At 52.2% G+C, this 23265-nt stretch overlaps 1 protein-coding gene across 8 annotated transcripts in view; it reads right to left on the reverse strand.

The window, feature by feature from the left end:
* The window catches only part of ARHGAP44 (Rho GTPase activating protein 44), a 155004-nt gene that overhangs the window by 7248 nt on the left and 124491 nt on the right, over nucleotides 1-23265 (reverse strand). For 6 of the 8 annotated variants that reach the window (XM_090291894.1, XM_090291892.1, XM_090291899.1 and 3 more), the window contains exons 13-19: nucleotides 21526-21606; nucleotides 18888-19001; nucleotides 18116-18207; nucleotides 16179-16359; nucleotides 6465-6482; nucleotides 5639-5860; nucleotides 1811-1968 (exon numbers count right to left, since the gene is read on the reverse strand). In XM_090291894.1, the coding sequence (XP_090148020.1) occupies nucleotides 1811-1968; nucleotides 5639-5860; nucleotides 6465-6482; nucleotides 16179-16359; nucleotides 18116-18207; nucleotides 18888-19001; nucleotides 21526-21606 (866 nt within the window). The remainder of the gene's footprint in view (nucleotides 1-1810; nucleotides 1969-5638; nucleotides 5861-6464; nucleotides 6483-16178; nucleotides 16360-18115; nucleotides 18208-18887; nucleotides 19002-21525; nucleotides 21607-23265) is intronic. The other 2 variants (XM_090291893.1, XM_090291900.1) reach the window with 2 other exon arrangements.

A 23265-nucleotide genomic window follows, 5' to 3' on the forward strand; every position in this document is an offset into this window, starting at 1 on the left:
CACACCCTTCCCTGGCTCCTGTGCGGACAGGAAGGGGTGCGTCTTCAGGCGCCCGCCTCACGTGGCTCAGACTCCTCCTGGCTCACCCACTGATGCCCTGGGGCGATGCCCTGAACCCTCTTTTCCATGGCATGCTACAATCCCTAAATGGGCCATGTGTGTCTAGTGCCATGTCATTGTGACTTAATCAAACCACTTCCAGCTCGGCTGGCTGAAGCAGGAGTAATTCCCCGGGTGTGAGAAGCCAGGGGACACCCCAGGAGTCACGCTTGCATACGTCTTCTCCTACGTGAGCAGAGAGGGGGGACGCAGTGACATCCCCATGTCCATGATGACATCTACTCCTCTGGGCAGTTCCAGGATGAGGCCATGGGGTAAAACTGCAGACACATTGTAAAAAGATTGAGGGGTTTTACAAAAAGCTAAGTGCGCCATTAGTGGGCCAGGGTGGAGGGTGAAGGGTGGAGAAGAAAGTTGTGTCTTTCAAATGATGGCTGAGCTACTGAACGTCACTTGGGAAAGGGGCCTCTGTCATTCTGGGCGGCATTCCCCGCTTAGATCCAACGTGCAGTGGCACCTGAAAGGGCCAAGCTGCCACTGGCATTAGGAAGTGACTCCCTTGGACAAAGCAAGGGTTAGGACCCTGCGTGGTCAGGCTTGGGGGCGGGGCTTAAAGGACACACACACACACACACACACTCACACACACCCCACCTCCACCACCGCCCCCCACCCCCACTCCCCAAGGAACTCTAGACCGCAAGGAAAACCTGTTGGTCTGGAGAAGAACCCTGGAAGGCAGGACCCCCCAGTGCCCGGAACAGCGCCGCCTAGTGTTAGAGTTCCGCGTTCGCCTCCCGCAGAGGCTATGCCTGCTGCCACCCTGTCCTTAGAGCTCCGCACACAGCGGGGCCCAGAGACTGCTTGTGAGCGCTGAGTGCTCGGTTAGGGAAGGCGCGGGGCGCAGGGCGGGGAGAGCACACCCGGGTCACGGGATGGCACCGCAGCCTGCAGCCAGCGAGGCTGGAGAGCCCCCGTCGCGGAGGCATAAGTGGACAGGGTGAACCAGCCCTGTCCTCAAAGCCCTGGAGCTGAAGCCACACCGAGAAGCTGGCAAAGCCTGAATTGAGAACTAACTAAACACTATGCTATTTTAAACAACTTAAAGTCATTGCAAAGCAATGGCATAAGGTAAAAACCAACCAAAAAGGCTTGAATAAGCACCATGCCCTGCAGCTCCGCAGTGACGCTGTGTCACCGTGGGGTGCGTTCAGCTTCTGGGAGTCATTTCAGAGAGAACAATCGGGCCTTTTACAGTGGGTCCCAGTGGCAGGTCAGGGTAGAAGCTCTCAGAGCTTCTAAAACTGAAATAGTGCAGGGCAGGACTCCTGTAGAAACAATTCAATCCCCTCCTCTTTGTCCCCTGCTTCAAACAATTGCAGGGGCCAGTGGCTGAGGGGCAGGCGTCTTCTGCAGAAGACCCCGCACACGTCTCAAACGATGGCCTGGGGCCTGGCAGGGACTGGGGAAGACACACCCTCCTGTGCAGTCCTTCTGCACTGGTTCTTGGTGTACAGAGAGCAACACCCTGTCCACGCCCCTGATGATCCCACTGCTCCAGTGAGTGACCTGGGGATTAGTGATGAAATGAGCCCTTTGGTTAACTCCCAACACCTCTAATCACAGACCAGGAATGTCCCACGAAGCACATGGTTTCTAACTACCCGTGCTAAGCGAGGGAAATGAGTTTTCAGGTGGCGTACAGCTCTCCCTGGCCAGAAACATACCGAGGAGGGTGGTGGGGACGTACCTTTCCGGAGAGTGTGAGGGCTCTGGTCTGCAGGCGGCTGGCTAGGGCTGCTGCCTGGTTGTGTCCCTGGTTGCGTCCCCGCACAGGGTGCCCCCTGACTGGAACCTGGACTCCCCTTCTGCCCAGACCCTGGAGAAAGCTCCTTGCCTTTGGAAGCACTGAAACACAAGCACACAGGGGAAGGAGGAGCCCTGAACTCCGGCGGCTTCAGCACCAGCGCGTGGATTGTGGTGCGTGTTCTTCCAGGCCAGCTCTCGTCCATCTCAGGCCCTTCCTAAAGTCTTCGGGGTGCCCTCAGTGGTGACCGTCCCTGCTCAGGGCTCTGACAGCCCCTCTGTGGCACTCACTGCCAGCTTCCTTCCCATGCCTCTGCCCTCTCTCCACCAGGAGACGCAAGCAGGGGGTGGCAGGGCTCCAGAGCCTCCCCTCTCTGTCCCAGGATCAACACTGGGATGCGTGGACATCCTGCAACTAGAACACGTAAGTGCGCTTGTCCCCTCTGTAGCCACAGGACGACGGAGCAAGAGGGGTCCTTAGTGCCAGTGTGCAGATGAGGGCTGGTGACCGGGGCTCCCACTGCTAAGCAGCATGGCATCGGCTCTCTTGGAACCTCCTAACACCCCAAGGCAGGGGACAAACAGGGGAACTCATCCTCAGACCCCGGAGGTCCCAGCAGATAGTGGGATTGAAACAGACCCTGGCTGTGCTCCCAAGTGCGGGCCAGTTCAAGTCTCAGCTCTCCAGCCTTGGAAGCAGGGATCGGGGTCCATGGCACTGAAGGTCTCTGGAGTCCCTCCAGTTGATAAAGGGACACCCTGAGCCACCAGGTCCCAAAGACGGCTCATCCCTCACTGCTGGCTCTTTCTCGGGCATTCTCCTAAGGATCAAGAACATGCTAATAGAAACCCTATTCAACTCCACTCCACACATCAGGGACGGCAAATACGTGGATTACTCCTCCCTCCCTACCATCCCCCTACATGCCACCCAGGGCAGACATTACCAACTGACCTCCATGTTTCCCCACAGGGTCCTCACCTGTGTTCAACATAATGTTACAGGAGCCCCCAGGGTGTGACCTTGGAGTTGGGAGCTATCTGTCCTCCTTGCTAGAACCTACCTGGAACCTGGAGCCCTCGCATCAGAAGCCATGGCTATTTCTTCCCCACAAAAGCAGTAACGACCCATTTCTTCCCTCAATTAGTTGGGAAACTCCAAACATTAAAGAGCTAAGAATATACTACTCATTCCACTGGGGTGTGGTGAGGAAGGCTGGGAGGAGAGAGTTGAACTGGAACAGCAAATATCACCAAAGCTCTGCTAGTTCCTTCCCCCACACGCAGCAAGGAAGGGGAGGCCTCCTCCGAGGGAGTAGTGAGTTCTCCGCTTCTCGGGAGGAGTGTTACACCACCCCGGGAAGTTCCCCAAGGAGAAAAGCTGTCTCCTCAGAAGGCCAGAAGAGCAATAATTCCTCCCTCTATCCTGTGAATAAACAGAAAGAACAACAACCGGAAAACCCCTGGCTCACTCTGGTTGGGCGAGAACTTTTCTCTTATTCCTCTACAGGCCCCAGGTGACCAGGCACTCAGGTACTAATGCCAAATACCTCTCCACTCTTCCGTCCATCTCCACCTCCCGCAAGAGAAAGGCAAAATAAAACAACAAAATGCAAAACTAGCAAACAAAATAACTGCTTCCTGTGGGGCAGTGGACTCTTCTTCTTCCCCGTAGATGGACAAGAATCTTAGGGACCAAGGAGCTTCCCCTTCTTTTCCCTCCCACCTGGACACTCCCCGATGGCAGAAACAAGGATTTACCTACGGGGCCTGGATGCTCCCTCTCCAGCCCAGGTGCAGCTGACCCAGGGGCAGGGTGGGGTGAGAGGTGGTCATCAGGAGCGCCACATGGTTGAGCGGCAGTTACAACACGCTTGAGGGCAGGTTAATATTTGGACACAGACCCAGGGAGCTGGGGTAAAATGGGGCAGGAAGCAGAGTTTGGGGTTGGAGTTAATGCCAAGCAGAAGAGCAGGGTGCAGAGGCTGAGCCCAGCTGGAGAAAGCCACCAGCCTCAGGGGAGAGGGGATGAGGGGACGGACCTGGCGGGGAGTGGGGAGAGGCAGGCAAGCCACCGGGAGGTGAGGGACAGCCGTAACGGGAATCCGGCAACTGGAGGAAACGTCATCCGGGCTGCCAATGTCCGGGAAACAGAAAAAAACAAAGAAAGAAACAGAAAAGCGATGGGACACTGGTCTGCATTGGGAATATTGTGTGGGGAGAGTCAGAGGGGGTGCAGGGTAAGCGGGGACGGGCGCCCAGAGGAAGCCTACAGGACCGGCTGCGCTGGGAAACAGGAATGGACGGCAGGACCATAGAGCATGGGACCGGCCTTTCAAGTAACCTGAACCAGCGGGCCATTTCCCTGCCCACGAGTGACGCTGCAAAGCCACCCATCCGTAACGTCCGGGAACATCCCGGAGCTGGAGGAAACCCATCTCTGAGCGGCATTTTCTAGAACTATCATTTATACGTCAGATGTTGTTTGGCACCCAGTCTCCGTTATAAGATGGGACATCAGGACCAAGCTGGTGGGTGTCTGTGGAGGGAATCTTTCCAGCAAATCTCCTGTTCGTTCTCTTCCTCTGTGGCCCCCAGCCCGCAGCCTCTGCATCTGCACAGAACTCGCTCTCCCGCCCGAGCTGCTGTCACTGCCGCTGCCTCGGGCCTGCAGCCCGGTGAGCGCCCCACCAGCACCGGCTCCGCGCGTCACCTGGGCTGGAGCCATCAGCACACAGCCCAAGCACATCCAGTGTCAGCTCCCTCTCCCACACTCTGTCACCGACCCCTTCCTTGTCCTTTCCCCATCTCACAGGGAAATACCCGCCCTGCCTTCATTTGTGTGTGTGTGTGTGTGTGTGTGTGCGCGCGCGCATGCAAGCGGAGACCGTGTTAAAAGCTTCTGCTTCTCACAGTCTCCACATTTTTCACAGCAGTGGCCCTAGAGGGGTGCTGCCTCCTCTAATGACAATGCACAGTGACATCTGACTTGCCGTAGCCTTTCTACTGCTCTGAGTTGCTGTTTGAGAACAGATAGAAACAAACAGAACAGCAAAGTAGTTGGCTGTGCAAGTCCCATTTCTAGAAACGCCTTTAAGGAAGGGCAGGTCCAGCCTCCTCCTGCGCGACCCTGAGCAGGACCACGCGCCTCAGTCGCGGTGGGCACCTGCTCTGCTCGCTGGAATGCGTGTGCCTTAAAGGCACAGATCGCGTGTTTCATCTTTGGATGGGCACGGTTCTCACTAGTGATGCAGTGAGCTTGTTCTCTCTCTTTTCTTCCCCTGGGAAAATGGAAATACAACCCTGCGCCCGGCTGCAAAGGTCGCCAGGCCAGCATGACTGCATGACCTCCCATCCTTCCCTGATTTCACCCATATTAGCGGTCAAAATGGACCCTACAAATCTAAAGGTACAGGAGAGGAAAGAAGAAATACTTAAATTCTAAACTGCAAAACAGGAAAATTGTAATGGCATAGGGAAGGGAGATGGAGAGCTGGAAAATGAGGTCCCTCACACCTCTCTACAAGCTGCCACCTGATAGGTTTGCCATCTGCTTGGGGATGGCCTTCCTGGAAAGCCTGGCCTTTACCTGATGACTCGGGGAGCTGTGATGACTTACTGGGCGGCAGCATGATGCTGAAAGCCAACATGAATGCTTGAAAACGGGGGTGGGGGGGTGGGGGGGTGATGGAATCCAAGAGGTCGGAAGTGGATGCGGTGAGCCCTTCCACCCCCGCCACCCCGGGCACCGAAGGCAGCCTGCCCGGCTTACCTGGTCCGCTCAGCCCCCGGCTGGAGGCTCAGGCCGGATGGAGAAAGGGAGGGCACCGCGGGGTCGTCTGGGGTCTGCTCCGGAAGGGGCGAGGGCAGAGGCGCGGCCAGCTCTGCGGGCGGGGCGGGGGGCTGCGTGGAGGGCGGGGCGCACGACCCTTTCCGGCCTGCAGAGGAGCCTCTTCGAGCCACCCAGGATGTGTCCATCACCCTCACGCCCATGCTGGTGAGGGACACAAAGGCACATGCTTATCCACGGAAGACCGGGGACAGGCTCCCACCCCCACGAAGCGGACACATTCAAGCAGGTCAGTGGTAGAACAGCAGCGCAGCCTTAGCACCCTCCTGGGCCCAGGGAAGCGAGGAGGCATGGGCGGCCACCCTGGGAGCCTCCTGCTGCCCCGCCGGCCTCACCCCGCCGGCAGCTGCGCTTCCACCCACTGCCAAAGCCAGCTGATCTCAGGGCAGAACGTAGCCTGTCGGGGTGGGGGCTGCAGGTGAGCAGGACAGGGACACGGGCAGCAGGAGACTAGAACAAGGCAGCGACCAGCGACCAGCAGGAGACACCTGAGTACCTGTGCTAGCCCCAGGACCTGGACAAGCTACAACCTCCGCAGGCCACACCCGCTTGTCTACACTGCAGGGAGGGGGCTGATCATGCCTAGTCACTCGGCTCCGGTTCCTTTTTAATGACGGGAACACAGCTTCACGTCAGTGGGCCAAGCAACCAGACACGGCACATTCACCCTCTGGCAGAGCTCACTAAGGCATGGCTCGCTTAGGTCCCAGAGACTGACGTGGCCTGTAGCTACCCGAGGATACTGTACCTTTGGATTTTCCTAAGGCTGCAGGGACAGAAACATACAGATATTAGTGTCAAAAAAACTATGCCTCCCTCTGGACATACAGGTTGTCTCCTGCCAAGGTCAGGGGCTCAGCATGGGGCTTTTACTGTGCCAAGGAATTGTTTCAATGTTGTTGGTCTCTTCAAGTGGCTCTTCTATTTGTGTGGGTGAAGAATGTCAGCCTACCAAGCTCACAGGTGACAAAGGGAGAGGCTGAAGAGTTGACACTGGGGCGGGTAGGGGCGGGGTGGGCAGGAGAGGGCATCAAAGGGGAGAAAAGAACTGATGGAGGGACAGTAGTCGTCTGCTCGTCTTACAGGGTGGTTAATGCCCTTTCCTCTGGCCTGTGAGGTACACAGTCACGGCCTTCACTGACAAAGGCAAGGGCAGAGGTCGACGTTTACTCCGGGAGAAATCACGTGCTCCCAGCCAGTGTCCGTCTCTGCCAGGCACATGCGCAGTGGGGTGCGGGTGTGAGGGTCATCCTGGGCTTACTGTCACCTCTTCACCCACACTGGTCAGCAGCTCAGAGCTATCACACCACAAAATCCTGCCTTCCTACGAGGCCAAATTTACTTTTTAGAAGTGCAGCAAAAAATTTTTAAAGGGGTCAAGTTTGGAGATTGTAGCCGCCGGGCTCTGGGTCCTTTAAGGAAATATGCTTTGGGGTGAAGCCTGCAGCGAGGTGCACAGCGGAGGAATGGGCCACAGGCTGAGCACACGTCAGACAGCCTCCCGACACCCCCCTCTGCCGGGTCCCACGACCTCTCCATGGCTAATGTCAGTGTTAACGTTTCCAATCTCCCTTCTATGGCTCTGAGGAGGCACCTTGGGGTGGGGGTGGGGGAGTCAGTCTCTTCCCAGGACCCATTAGCTTGCGAAGTCACCTCATGTCTAAGGACCCTCCACTAAGAAATAAGCACCTTCTGTAGCGGATTCCAGAATCACTCTTGGAGGCCACCCAAAGGTCTGGGACAGGGTACAAGTGCATCCCCTGATGTTCAATGTGAGCTGCACGGGAGTGTCAAATTCTGCTCTTGGGCTTCAGAATTTATCAGGATGCAAAGAGCAAGAAGCTTAATATTCCACTGGGGGAAGGAAATTGATACCACTCAGTGGCCGTGGTCAGCAAGATGGCAGGCATGTGAGATGTCTCCCAAGGGGGTCAACAGAAGGAGCCCTGGCGGATGTTACACCACCCTGTTTTCTCTTCCTCACTGATTCTCTCTCACTTAGACCTTGCCCGCTGGTGGAGGGAGGAGGGGAGGGAAGGCGCGGGTTTCAGGGTCAGGGCTGGTGGGGCATGCATTGACTTCCGACGGCATCTTCCAACAGCAGCAACCTCAGACACCAGCCTCCTGGGGCACGGTGCTCGGACAGGGTGAGACCCGCTGGGTGTCAGTGGCAAAATGTCAGCAACCAAGAAGAAATGGCTGAACACACACTCCTGCCTTTTCAGAGGCTGCCTTGCTGCATGTCATCGCCCCCTGAAATTACTTTCTTACGGGGGCAGCATCCCATGTTCACAGTGCTCATGCATCAGATGTTCAGTGACATTTTCAAAAAGTAAGGACAAGGAATCAGAGTAAGGAGATGGGGGTGGGGGTGCTGCCTTATGGGATCCACGTGGGGTAGGCCCGGTGACAAGTCCTCTCCTTGGCAAGGCAGTCCTGTTTAAGTCCTCACGGTCTACCAGGACCTTATATTTGCACAGAACTTATCACAAGGCATGTTTTGTAGTTTTTACGAGATTGTATCCTGGAATAGGTTCTGAAACGATCCAAGCCTCATGACCCAGCTAAACCACTCACTGACACAGGAAAGCTCCCTCCTCAGCTGTAGAAGGCTAGTACCTCCCATCGCACTTCCAGCATTTCACCGGTGACCGAGTGCTGAGATACTCAGCATGCTGTCGGGGCACTACCTGGGGGAGAAGGCCGAGTGGCCGCGCCCGGGGTTGTGGTGGAGTGAGAGATGGGAAACCCAGGCTGTGCCCACAGCGGTCTGCCTGGCCACAGACGGAATTGTGTGGGGTGGGCCAGCTGGAGGTGCGGAGAGGCATAGGATGTCTCGATGGAGGGGAGAGAAAGGCCTGGTGCCTGGATAGCGTGGAGCTGGAGTGGCAGCTCCATGATGTGGTGACCCCACTCCCTGTCCTACTCACCCCTCTTCTTCTAGGGAGCAGCACAGTCCCGTGGGCAAGAGCATGGGCTTGGGAAAGAGGGATTTGGGTTCTGAGTCCCATTTTCTCAGGACTGTGTGATGTGGATGAGCTGCTCACCACCCAGCACTCTCTGAGTAATACCATCCCCCGCTTCTCTCAGGGCTGTTGCACAGAACAAACAGCACAGGGTGCGAGGATTACTTAGCACCTACTAAGAGATCGGTAAGGGATGGCTTTGACCAGGACGATGCTCTGCCCTGCTAGGGGCCAAGCACAGATGATTTAAACAATCCCCATGGATAAATACCTAGTGAACCCAAGTCTAAAACAGGCTGAGCAAAGGGGAAAGAGGATATTGTGTCAGTGAATCAGGCACTGGGTCATGTCAACTGAGTTCACAGGGTCTGCCATCAGAGTTCTTCCGTTCCTAACACTGTCCCTAACTGTGAAAAGATTTGGGGTGGCTGCTCTGGTAGAAGTAAGGGAGACAAAGGCAAGGACAGCTGTAAGAGCCCCCTTTCCCTGTGCTCCTTACTCTTCTAGGAATCTCAGAGTTAGATGGGCCATGGTGGGTTTCAGAGGAGGGGATGCTGAAGCCTGCCTGGACGGTTCTAGGCTTAAGGAAAGAAAAACCAAGGGGATCCTCACGAACCCTCAAGTCTTACTGCCCAGCCCAAGTCATCAGGGCAGGAAAGAAGGAAAGCACAGGGCCATCTTGGCTGAAAGCTTCTTTGGGGAACAAACTGTAACGGGGGGCTGGAGACCCGGCCAGGAACAGCCACACCCCTCCCTACCAACAGAGGGTCTCCCACGTCCCAGGGAGCCACCTGCAGCCTCCCCCTGTGCCCGGCCAGTCCGTCTGGGCTTCAGTAGACATTGTGCTTGCAGAATTAGCCCAGCTTCTCGTGGGAAGGGGGAGAGAGAGAAAACCATTCGAGGTGTTTTTAGTGAGGGCGCCGCACGGTGAGGAAGTGCACCCAGCCCGGCTGCTCTCGGAAAACTGTAACCAAGAAGTGCAGTGTGTGTACTAGACGCAGCTAACACTCACAGAGACCAGGCGTGAGTTTAAGCACTTCGTAAGTAAAATTTTATTTAATGCTCAAAACAATTCTAAGGCTGATGTTTACTACTATCTCCCCATTTTGCATATGAAGAAACAGAAGCATTCAAAGGGTAACTTCTTCAGGTCACATGGCCAGAATGTGAACTCAGAGAGCCTGACCCCTGAGTTCACGCTCTGCATTTTCAAAGCGCTATTGCCCATGGGGTTAGTCTTCTTACACAAGGTGGGTAAGGAAGGGGTGAAGAAGATTAGATCTGTGAAAGTCTCCTGATGGAAGGAAATGAGGTGGCCTTCTTGCTTTAAAGTCTGTGATCCGGCAGGCCACACAGGAAAACCATAAGACCCAGAATCTTAAAAATTAAAAGAGACAAAGGACTGCTCCAGCAAAAAAAAAAAACAGAAATAAAGAACCAAAATCTGAAAGTTGAAAGATCCAGGCCAGGAAGAATAGGTGTCTACCAAAACAATACATTCATCACCGAGCAGAGTTTGCTGTGGACCGTTCTACCTAATAAGCTGTCAAGAGTTAGTGGTGGTGGTGGTGGATTTTTTCCCTCTGTAGGATAGATATCTGCAGAGCTATTTCTGAACCCTGGTTATGAATATTCTTAGCTAGAGGTGTCAGCCAATATTTGGCTCTGAAATATTTAAGTCTGCAGAGACCTAGAAGGTTTTAATTTTTGTTCTAGAGATCAGTTCCATTTGGCAAAGGCCAGGAGAAAGGAGACAAGAAATGGGTTAGCCATCAGATGCAGACTCTAGGGAATCTGAGTAGCTCCCCAAATATCCATCAAAGACTGAGAAGTTCAGAAAATGTTTTAGATGAACTTGGAGAACGCACAGCAGTGGCAGGGACCTATGGGTCACCGAATGGTATCCTGGGTAGCCAAGGTGAGTGACAAGGGACCTAAGAATCTGAAGACTTAATCTGTCCCACAGCCACGCAGGGAGATCAGAATCAGGTAATTTCTAGTTCCCCCGGGGGTGATTCCTCTCCTAAATACGTGACAACAAGGTTTCTTCACCTCCCCAGTGCAAACAAAGGCTGGGGTCGGTCTGGCAACAGTGCCAGTCTCAGCATCCACAATGCATTTGGGACCTGAGGAGGGGCCTGGGCCAAAAACATATCTCTCAAGGGTCCATTTGACCAATCCAAACCCAAAGCAAGAGTCAAACCCTCCAGTGGCATGTGGGATGACTTTCTAGGGAAGCGCATTATAGGTCCAGGCCATCTATCTACCCATGACATCCTGCCCATCCTCCCGCTTACAGGAGTAAGTCCCTTGGGTCATTAATTCTGATTGTCTTGTGACAACAGGCTTTATGATCAATAAATCTGAAATAGGATGCGTGCCACAGCACCCTTATGAAGATTTGTGGCAAGTAACAGAGGGGGTCTTCGCAAGCCCCTTAAGTCTTACTGCCCAGCCCAGGTCATCAGGGCAGGAAAAAGGAAAGAATAAGAGGTACCTTTGGGGAAAAAACTGTGATAGGGTGAAGAGGACTCATCCAGGAATGGCAACGACCTCCCTCCCCCCACCTGCAGAAGCTCTCCCATGTCCCGGGGAGCCTCCTGAAACCTTCCACTGCCCCCAGCCAGCCCGCTTTGGCTTTAGTATATTCTGTGCTTGTAGAATTAGCCCAGTTGCTCATGGGAAGGCGGGGAGAGAGAAAACCTCTAAGTAAAGTCATACTGAATACATTACAGAAAATGACTTTAGTGTGTTGAGTCACGTGTATCAGGAACGCATTAGACTCCAGATTTCCATCCTCCCGCCGACCCCGTATAAGCGACGGTGGAATTAGTATTCGATAGAGCACCGCTCAGATTACTCTCAAGCCTTCCCAGTTAAACATGCCTCTCCCGAAGGACTGGTCACCCACATTAAGGTCCGCATGGTGGGACTGGACCCATCCCGGAGCAGCAGGGCCCGGGAGCTCTCAGGCACCCTGCTGGCTCCAGGGTAAGTGTCCTCAGAGATTCCTAGCTTGCTGGCAGCAGGCTCAGCTGGAGGACCTCTGAGCACCAGACCACCGTGAGCCGTGCAGTGGCGGCAGGCACAGCAGGTCCCGTCCAAGACTGGGAAGAGCAGCGGCATGCTGGTCTTCTGCACAGAGAGTGCCAGTCTGCCGTCCCATCGGGGTCCCGGGGTCTGTGGGCAGCTTCACAGATGCTGTCGGGACCTTGTCACCGGTGGGTTTAGGGAGACAAGAGGCTAGACGTGAGCACAGGCAGTGGGACAGATGTGTCAGCCAGCAGGGCAGGTGCAGAGAGCATGGGCCGGAGCCAGGAAGCGGCAAACAGGCAGCAAGAACACAGGCAGGGGAGGTAGGCAGCGGGCAGCGGCGGTCCTGGCGAAGTTTGTTTGGAGTCTGAGGCTGGCCACGGGCAGGGGGCGGGGGCAAGAGGAGTAGAAAGGGGGGAATGACAGCGAGCAGGAGGGTAGAGATGCGATGCTAAGCAAGGGCACCTCAGCACTGACGGCCCTTTGAGAAACCCTGCCGAGTCTGTTCAGATGCTGCTAGGGACGCATCCTGTGAACGCGCCTGACAAACACTCAGGGCCCAGGAGCCCGCCCTGAGCAACGGGCGGGAGCGTGGACATCCTGGCCAACTCTTCCAGGGGCAGTAGGTCTGGCATAAGAAATATTTGCTACAACCACGGACAACACTTCAGCCATTGTCAGAAAAATAGAAGGGATTTGCAAGCTTACTTTCATTTATTATTTGGGACAAATGACCCAAGCAATAGCTATCACTGTTCTATAAGATAAGCCAAAAAGATAATACAAACACGGTATTAAAGAGGCATGATAAACTGCACTCTACGATTTCTAAGTCGGAGCTGAGGAAAGTGGGGAGAGCACTAGTGTGAAGTATTTTTTGAAATGGTATCACTGCAAAGTTCTTTATCCAGAATGGCCACCTTCTCCTGTGCTTCAGTGGTCCCCACCCTGGATGTGCACGAGCATCATCGGGGACACGTGAACCAGTGCCACTGCCTGAGTCCTAGCCCAGGCCAATGAAGTCGGACTGGAGGAATGGGGGGCGGGGGAAGCAGGACATCCGTATTGCTTTTTTAAAACTTGTTCTGGCTTTCTTTTGTTGCATAACAAACGACTCTTAGAACCTGGTAGCTTATTTATCTAGGGCACAACTGCACAGGTTTGGCAGAGTCAGACAGGGACAGCTTGTCTACTCTACACAGGACTAGCTGAGGCTGCCGGAGTCGGCCTAGAAGACTAAGATGACTCACTCTCAAAGCTGGTAAGTTGGTGCTGGCTGTCAGCTCGGCGCTTGGCTGGGGATGAAGGCCGGGGGCTTCAGCTGCTCTCCAAGGGGTTACTCAGACTCCCACACAGCAACGTAGCTGAGTTCCAAGAGTGAGTGTTCCAAGAGACCTGGCAGAACCTACAAGGCTCGTTCTGACCTAGCTTTGGAAGGCCCAGAACATCGCTTCTGCTACGTTGTTAGTTAAGTGAGTCGCTGAGGCCAACTCACAGTAAAAGGGAATACAATCACATGTCACCTCAGTGGAGAAGAACCAAGCCCCCTGCTGCCATCTTTACCATGGAGCTGTTTGTTGACATGTAATTGTGGGGAGAGATTGATTGGTTTCCTGTGGCTGCCATCAGAAGTACCACAGGGTTGGTAAACCAAACCACAGAAATTTATTCTCCCACATTTCTGGAGGCCAGAGGTCCCAAATCAGCATCACTGGGCCACAGTCAAGGCATCAGCAGGGCTGTGCTCCCTCCAGAGGCTCTAGGGGAGTCTTCTCCTTGCCCCATCCAGCTTTGGTGGCTGTCAGCAGCCCTTAGCTTGTGGCCACACTGTCAAGTCTCTCTCTGCTCCACCATCACACAGCCTTCTGTGTGTGTGTGTGTGAGAGAGAGACAGAGAGAGACAGAGATCTCTGCTGCCCTCCTATGACAGGTGCAGCACTCAGGACCCTCCCTAACAATGCGGAGTCATCTTCGTATTTCAAGATCTTTATTTTAATCACATCTGTGAAGACCCTTTTCCCAAATAAGGTAATATTTATAGGTTCCAGGGTTTAGGACCTGATATTTTTGGAGGGGCATTTTTCTGCCTGCTGCACTCATGAAAAATGTATATGTGAGCTATTAAATCTGATCCCAGGACTTGATAGAGAAATTCAGTTTCTTGTGTCATTATGAATCAGAAAGGCCTCAGGACCAAAGCCAGGAGGTGAGAAACTACCTTGCATGATGCCTAGGACATAACAGCCATCAATCCAGGAAAATGTTATCCATTTTTCTTCCCAAAATTGCCTTTTTGTCAGTGTTTCAAAGAGTTAGAGGTAGTTTGAAGCCTTTGAAATATGTCTGAAAGATTTTAAAAGCCCAGAAACGGGGCGTAATGTGGAGAATTCCCCTAATATTGCTAAAGTAACACAGGGACTCAACTGATGCAAATTCATTTTCTCTCGCCCCAAACTCCCACAACTTTAAGTTTGTATTTCTCTTGAACCCAGTGCGGAACTGACCGACTGCAAGCTCACTGTACACTAAAACACGTGTTCTGGAACCCCTGACAGCCCCATGAGGCTGACCTTAAGCCGCCAGTATGCTCTCCAATTAATTGAAAGTTTAAGACAAGTTTTAAACTCCTTGAAGTATATTCACTCTGTGCCCAACAGTAATCTATGCAGTGCATCTTCCGTGCCCCTAAAGCGTGTGGCGGTAGTTCAGCTCGCAGTCAGCACATGACGCAGAACGGGCATGGCATTTACACGGCCCTTGAGCCGGGGAGCTCCCTCAGAGATGAGGCTCTCCAGCTGCCCGCGCGCTCTGGGGCCCGTGGACTCTGCATGCCCCAGGGGTCCACAGTGCGGCTCTCCCAGAGGTCATCTGCATCGCTTTTGGAGGGCGCTGGGGGTCAGACGAGATCTGGCAGGGGGACACATGAGCACTCCTCTGAGGTAAGAACACAGGGGCCAGCTGAGTTCTCTATAACCCAGCCAGGACCGAAAGCCACTCCCCAGGGCACCCCTCAGCGAGAGACATTTCACAAAACCGAGTCACTTAAACAGAATTTTAAAAACAATTCCAATGCACTTGCTAGTGCTCTCTGTCTCCACTTCTGTCTCTGACTTGCTCCTCAGGATGCAAAGATCAGGTCCTAACTGTACTCCTTTTTTAAAAAAATAGATTTAGGAATTTTCCCTCTGCTCCCTTCAATTACAAAGAATTTCCAGTTTTCCTTTCCCCACTGGCTCTCAGAACAACAAACAACAGCACAGAGCAGATAAACGACCCTCACCGGCCTCACTGGTCTAGTGTCTGGTGGTCAGGTAACAAGCGGGCACACGGGCCTTGCTGGACACGCCTCCATCATCACAGGACGTAGTGTAGGTCCCCGGTGCCAACTCGCATTCAGAAAAGGGAGGCTCCTGGGTTCCCACCCTTCCCTCTGAGCTCCTTTAGGCTACACGTGTGTCAAACAAGCAGAGCTTCCTGGTCGCCTAGTGGCCGGAACGGGAAGCAGAGGTCTGCAGCCGCTATACTTTCTGCTGGAGGAATTTCTGATATTCCCATCATGTGCTTTACGCTCCCATCTATTTTGAAGGAGCAGCTGCTAAATTTTATTTCACAGTAGTCATTTTTAATCCCTCACTAAAGTCTACTCAACGGACCTGCCTGACTGAGCACTGCATCCGTTCCCTCTGGCAGACACACCGGCTGGTACCTCCCGCTTGCTGCACGCGGCTGAGGTTTGCCATGGATCAGCTGGGCCTGTTCTAACACCTGTGTGTGCCCATCTTACTGACTCTGGGAATCATTTACGCAATGACATCGTATGTAAAGTGATTCCACAGGGGCGTGAGAGAGGCGTTCCTATGCAAGCTCAGTTGAATGCGTTTAGGAGTCTGGTGACAAATGCGTCAGAGCAGGTGTCACTGTTGATCATAAAAGCGAGGAAAAAATCTTAAAAATTTACAAGGACGCTACACTCAGCTTGCTTCAAGCTTTAGGTTTTCTCTTTGTTTTAAAGAGACTGAAATGGAACATATTAAACTATACATTAAAGGTGCTGTTTAATGTTGCTGAAGAATGAAAATGAGCAGACCGATCACCAAAACCATTAAAGATTTGAAAATTGGCCTTTATATATTTTGAGCCAAAATAAAGTGTGCATATATAAATATATATAATTCCCCTTGCTGACAACTCGTCCTTCTTTTGGGAGAACTAATCAGTCCCTGGTCACAGCGGTCAGCTCGGAAGGCTACACATCCCTCTGGCCGACCCCGGGGACACGGGCCGAGCGACTCCCCCTAAGGAGCACCGATGAGAGCGCAAGACTAGGGAACATTCAGTTTACCTGCTACAAGTCACCTAACTGCTGCTGGTAGGGCAGCCTGCCTGTCAATCCGGAGTTTTGTTACACCCCCACCCCTCCCTTCTCCCATCCCCAATGCCAAGAAAGGGCCACCAGCTCATACCCATCCTTTTTGTAAAACTCCAGCATCATGTTATCTGTGGCGACACTGAGGGGCCGGCGGGCCTGCTCGGGCTGGCGCCGGTCAGCAGGGTCCATGTCTGGGGAGGGCATGGAGCTATAGTTGGCGTTGTGGTTCACGTGCACCGGACTCCCGTAGTTCCCTGTGATGTTGAACTCTATCTCTGTTGGGGGGGAAAGAACGGGTGTGTGTGATCGATGGGGCTGTCACACCTTCCTGGGCAGGACAGAGATGAGCAGAGATGGCCTCTTCTTTATACTCCACCCCCAGGAAATTTTGTTCCATGGTTCAATGTTAGGTTATCTATTGCTATTAATTCATCTTAATGTAACTCATCACGATATTAATATGATGGGCATATAATAAAGCAGTTTCCATTTGTGGTTAAAAAACAAACTTACTTAAATGGAAACAGAGGAGTATTTGCTGGAAAAGAGCAAATCAGCTATCTCAAACCTCATGGTTAAGAAGGAAACACCAGAGCATCTTAATCAGATCCAGGAAAAAGAGCAATGCCCTCTCTCGCCACTGTTATTGCTTTGGAGAAGTGCTAGCCAATGGAATTAGTCAAGACAATAGAATAAGAGGCAGTGTTAATATTATACTTGTGGGTGATAACGTCTTCCTGGAAAACTGAAAAGGACTAGACCTGGAGACCTCACTGAGGCTGTTGGCTAGAATGGATACACGGGAATACTCATCCATCCTTTTCTCGTCCTAACCTGTTCACCTGCAAGGGCCATGAACTAGCTCATCCACAGGACGTGCAGGACTAATTATGCCTTCGACTCCTGTCTCCTTTATTTCGTCATCCTGGTTTCTTACCCTTACCTAACCTTCTGTTGTTTATTAGAACTCTCATCAGATCAGCAGTTAAGAGCTTTCATAGTCAAAACACATGAAACAAAACAAAATCAATCAAACTTCTAATTTGTTAGATCAGCACAACTGATTACCCCTGATAGAGCACAGGAATTCACCACTAAATGCCCTTGATGTGGACAAAAAGGTAGGCTGCCCTCTTTTAAAAAAAAGGGGACACAGAATTTGGTGTAACAACTGCTGTCTCTTCAAAGCCAGCACCACTGAGTCATATACTTATGCAATGGTGTTCCCATGGCTAAGAGGACATTTATGAAAAACCATCTCAGGTAGCTGCCTTTAGAGTCTAATTTTGAACCAGGTACAAAAAAGAACCTCCCCACCTGTAAGCCCCACCTTCACATGCTGAGGGAAGCTCAGAGGACAGAGCTGAGAATAACACAGGACGGCACCCGGGTGACGCACAGCCCTGGGCAGAAGGCCCCTCCACCCCTGGTCTAGCCTCCCTCTGCATCTAGGAAGCAGAGGACTGCTCTTCCTTTCTGCACCAGCATTTCAAAATGCACAGATTTACAGAAACCATGGTGTGGATATTAGACCCGTCAAGTCCATGGACGTGGCTGGTACAGGCTGTGGACACCTCAGGCCAGAAAGTGGGAAACTGCCATGACCCCACTCATACCTGAGTGTGTGTGTGTGTGTGTGTGTGTGTGTGTGTGTGCGCGCGTGCGCACGCGCATACGTGTATAGGGTCAACAAACAAGATGCCTTGGCCAGTATGGCTCAGTTGGCGGGGTGTCATCCGCAAACTGGTAACATTGCCCGTTTGCTTTCCAGTCTGGGCACGTGCCTGGGCTGCAGCTTTGGTCCCCAGTCGGGGTGCGTACAAAAGGCAGCCAATTGAGGTTTCTCTCCCTCTCTTTCTCCCTCCCTTCCCCTCTCTCTAAAATTAAAAAAATAAAATAAAATGTTAATTCTAAAAGAAAACCAAATAAGACAAACAAATGCCTTTGGGTAATGGGACTTGGTTTCAAAGGTGCAGAACTCACAGGGACACCTCCCCGCCACCCCCGCTCCCGCAGGACGCCACCACGTACCCCCGGGGAAGAACCAGTCTGCGTGCTGGATGATGGGTTCAACGATCCCGACGATCTGCAGGGAGACTGTGGTCATCATCTCCGTGATGTTCCTGCAGGCACAGAGCAGAGGGGCGCCGCATGGGGTCAGGAGGGGCAGCCCAGTCCCATGGCGTGGGGGGGGGGGGGCCCTCGGGCTGGAAGCCCGCAGACCTTGGTCTGAGAGCATGCCTTCTCCTGGGAGGAAGAGGTTCACCTTTCTGAGCCCCCTTTCCCCATGTGCAGAATGAAGATAACCACAGAAATCCTCCTCACAGGACACGTGTGATATATATGAGTAAGAAAATGAGTAAGTTACACAAATCGGCAGGTATGAGGCCCCTTTCCACGTGAGGTTTGCTTTTCCTCACTGCCAGTCTTGTCCTTTGTGACTGTTCTCTTTCAAGACAGCCCTCTGCCCCTCTGGGTCCTGACACTGGGATGTGCGCTCTTCACAGCATGTCAGGAAAGCCTGACGGAGCTGGCCCTGCCTGGCCCATCGCGTCCCCGCCCTCTCCTCCTGACACTGACTTAGATTAGCTCACAGAGACCCTCCCAGCAGACCTGTAGCTCTGAGATGGTCAGTGGAAAGGTCTGCAGAATTCTGGGCCTCCTCCTGAGCCTGAAAAGGGAGCAGGATGAAAAAGCAATAAGGCTTGAGAAGTAAGTGAGTCTGGTGCCTCTCTGGGCCCTGCAGCCCTGCCCGGCCCTGTAGCCCCTCAGCGCCCCCACACCCGGGCCTCCCTGTACTCACCCTTCCGCTTGGGGCCATAGGAGGTTGGGTCCCAACACAATTGCCATGTTACTGGGAGTCATCTTGTTTATATCTTGGTATTCTGACAACTTGGATAGAAATTTGATCAGGTATCTGAAAGGAAGTTAGAAGGGCTGACCTTAACCAAGAGATGAACCCCAGCCACGTTCCCTAGCACTGGGCAGAAACATCTCTTGTACAGCATATCTTACCACCAGTGAGACTTGTCACACATCCTGCAATATGATGAAAACGTATCACATGTCAGGACACAGAAATGCTCCCTAATCAGACAAACTCAGATCTCATGCTGTTCAATGTCAACATCTGGCCAGGGAAATCCTCCATCCTTCCTTTGGACTTAGTATAAAATGACCTAAAGTTCCTCTATCACCTGCCATCTTCCCTATGTGCAGAAGGGAGAAGCAAAGTATGCAGCTGTTGCTGGCCAGGACGTGACATGCTGGGAGGAGTGCCCTGGGACCTTTGGAGCCCCTCTCAGGGGGGCTTTCTGAGGAGAGCCAAGGAAGGGGAAGTTAACGACTTGGCACATGACCTAGCAATTCCGCTCCTGGGGATATGCCGAAGAGAAGTTAAGTCCCCACAGACTCACTACAGTCCAAAAGTGAAGACCACTCAGATGTCCATCGGGGGATATATGCATAAATAAAACGTGGTCCATCCATACAATGGCATATTATTCAAACAGAAAGAGGATTGAAGCTTTGATACACGCTACCACATGGGTGACTCCTGACACATGCTGAAAAGCAGAAGGCCACATGTGGCGTGACTGCATTCACGTGAAATAGCCGGCACAGGGGAAGCTACGGAGACAGAGACAGGAGGTACACTGGTGGCTGCCAGGAGCTGGGCTGGGGGCACTGAGGAGGGACTGCTAGTGGGAACAGGGTTTCTTCCTGAGGTGATAAAATGTTTTAAAATTAGAGAGCGGTGATAGTTGCATAACTCTACAATTATACAAAAACAAATAAACCAAAACTCCACAAAATTATATGCTTTAAAAGGGTACAATGGTATATGAATTATATTGCAATAAAGCTATTATTTAAAAAAAAAAAAAAAACAGTGCAAAAGCTAGTCACAGATGGAGCATGAAAAATCATACCACATTATACCAAAAATTTGCCGGGCTCTGGCAAGTACCCCAGCGTGTGTTTCTGACATCACTTTGCTTGGATTGCCTTCTGTCAGTCTAGAAGAAAATCCGCCGACTCAGGGTCTGACCGCCTGGTCCCTAAGCTGGGTCTGTGCTAACTCCACCCACAGCCTCTCCTGACCACGTCTCCCTCCAAGAGGCCACACGCATCTGGGCCAGAATGTGGGACCTTGCTCAAGGACAGTCAAGCCACAGCTGCCCGGGGTCCTCAGCTGTAGTCAGCAAGACTCAATGTGTTATACTGATCTGATTCTTGCTCTTAGGATATTTTTAAAACTGTGGTAAATATATACAAGTCACCATTTTAACCCCTGTTAAGTGGGCAGTTCAGTAGCAGTAAGTACTTTCACCCTTTTAGGCAATCACACCACTGCCCAGCTCCGCAAACCAAAGCTCTGTACCCGCTCAATGATATGCTCCCACCCCCCTCCCATGGGCCCTGGAAACCGCCACTCTACTGTCCGTCGCTATGCGTGTGACTAGTCTAGGTGCCTCACGTGAGTGACTGGCTTTTTTCACACAGCATAATGTCCTAAGGTTCATCCATGTCGTAGCATGTGTCAGAATTTCCTTCCCTTTTCAGGCTGAATATTGCACTGCATGTGTATGTTGCTGATCCGCTTACCCACTGAGGGACATCTGGGCTGTTTCCACCTCCTGGCTGTTGTGAATAATGCTGCTACAAACACGGGTGCACAAATATCAGGGCCTTGCTTTCTAATCTTGTGGCTATAGAGCCAGATGTGGGATTGCTGGGTCAAGTGGTAATTCTGTGTTTAATTTTTTGAGGATCTGCCTTACCGTCCCTCTTGGAATTCTTTATAGGAAAACAAAGAATCAGGCAGATGGCGGCAGCAGCTGCAGCTGAAAATCTGTATCTGAAGAAACAGCGAGAAGAGGTGCGGGGCCAGGAGCAGTGCTGGCGGGACAGTGATGAGGAAGCAGAGAGTGTGAAAGAGCAGATGCCAGGGGCGGGGGTAGTGATGTGTACAGCAGCAGGCAGGAGAGTCTCAGGTGGTCACAAGAAAAGTGAGAGACAGACGTGTTTAAAATAGCCAGTGAATGGTGGAGCACTAGAGAATATTCTCCTGGCCTCTTCTCCTGGCGGACTAGCTCAAGGACACACCTGCCAACTCTAGCTCCAGGTTTGCTTAGCTTCTCCCAGGTGTCCATGAATGCCCATCTTTGCAATAAACCCCCAATATCTTGAAATAACTTGCATTAATCTTTGCTTCTTGCAAATCAAATAACTGAATTAGCCAATGGCTAGTTAGGCAGCCTCCAAAGTCATCTACTCTGTTTCCTCATCTGCAAAATGGTAATTAACAACTTCACAGGGTTGTCTGAGGTTGATAACGCTTTAGATACCATAAAACTCAGTGCATGCCAGTGACCATGACCTCTAGCCAGGAAAATGGGCTTGAAGAACAGACCCACGGGCCTCCAGTGTCCACTTACCGGATGTTGTTGTGATTGGCCTTGGGCAACTTTTCACAAGCATTCCACAGAGCCTGAAGCCTCTTGTCTTGCTCCTGGATGCTGGGGAATTAGCAGGAAAAGCCACTGGTTGAGGATGACTCAATGAGGTCTCACCGGCAGTCATATTAACCAGTCATCGTAATATTTGAGAATAAGAATCCAACCATGTGACTGACCCTGTCAGCAAGCTATTATTATTCAAATGTTTGATTACTATTATCTTCCCCTCTATGTTCTCTTTCTGTCTTGTCCTGTGCTATTGTAATAAAACTTGCCCTGCTTCTGTCACATGTCCCAGGGTAGTAGGTGGGGGCAGGCAGGCTGAGGCCAGACACCTGTGCTCTGGAGGAGGCAGGGCCATGGTGTGATCAGGAGGGTGATTCTGGCACAGAAACCAGGATACGTGGCACCAGGCAGGACATCCATACCCTCCAGAAGCAGAAATAAGTCCTTGCATTTCCCTGGTTCCAGAACACTGAGCTCTGAGGCATCGGGATCATTATTTATTATTTCCTGTTGGAGACCCACCTTTACCATGAGGCAGGAGAAGTGTCTCCCAGAGAAATCCTGAAACAGGAGGCTCTTCTCTAGCTTTCTATCACCAAGGCCACTGAGACATTCAGTAACTAAAAGGGAGAGTTTTCATCAAAGGTCATGTGCTCACAGTGGCAGGTCGGCTACCTTCACACCATGGTGGCATCTTATTGTCCAGGTCAATGACTGTCATTTAATAGACATTCAGTAAATCCCTCCGAATGAGTCAATTTTATGAACAGAAATCTGATCTTCCAAGACATGACTCAGAGATGGTTAATTCCCATGAACAAAGGATTCTCCACTCTACAAAAAGTTTTGTTTCAAGAGTTTCTTTATTGATAAGCCCTCTGAAAAGTTAAAAAAATTATTCATAGGATTACATTTTTTAAGTATTTCTCACGAAAATCTACATAGCTCCAGAAAATAGACAGGAGAGCCCCAGCTGGGGGAGGCTCCAACTCTCACCTTGGCCCCGGGCCCCAGGCAGGGTGGTGGACATCACCCACTTACTGGCACCCAGAGGTCCCCCTGCACATCATGACCACGGTGAGAAAAACCCTCCTTCCCTCTGTTCTGCCTGAGGAAGTGGGAAGCGTTCTCCAACGGAACTTCTGCTAGGAAACCGACGTGAACACCAAACCTCCCACTAGAGAGGAAACAGCTCATACTTGTCAAGAAGTCAGATTTGCACACTGGCTGGCCAAGGAGGGTTTTCCGTCAGGAGGCTGTGAAGACCCAGCTGCATTGTGGCTGTGACCTTGTGTCAATGGTTTAATTTCTGGGAGCCTCACTGTCCTCATTGTAAATGGGATGAATAAGAGAACTTGGCCTGTAGCAGCAGCATGAGTGGTTTAAAGGAGAATCATACAAAGCACGTGTCTGCAGCCAATGTCAGCCTTTGCAGCCCCCGCCGTTGCCTCCACTTTTGCCTCTGCCGGCAGCTGGGGCCTCTCGTGGCACCAAGCCCCACCTGTGGCCCTGCTCCTCCATCCTTTCTAAGGTGGAAGGGCAGATGCTGCAAAGACCTTTCATTCAATACAAACCATCAAACACATACTGAGCACTTCCTGTGTGTCGGGCACTATTCTGAGGGCAGGGAAGCAGTGGTCAGTCGGAGCTCACAGTGTCACCGGCTACCCAGGCACAGCCATGACCAGGCATCAGAATGAACATGGGGGACGG

The sequence above is a fragment of the Furipterus horrens genome, unplaced genomic scaffold (assembly GCF_987537825.1).
Source record: "Furipterus horrens unplaced genomic scaffold, mFurHor1.1.pri manual_scaffold_11, whole genome shotgun sequence".
Taxonomy (NCBI): Eukaryota; Metazoa; Chordata; class Mammalia; order Chiroptera; family Furipteridae; genus Furipterus; species Furipterus horrens.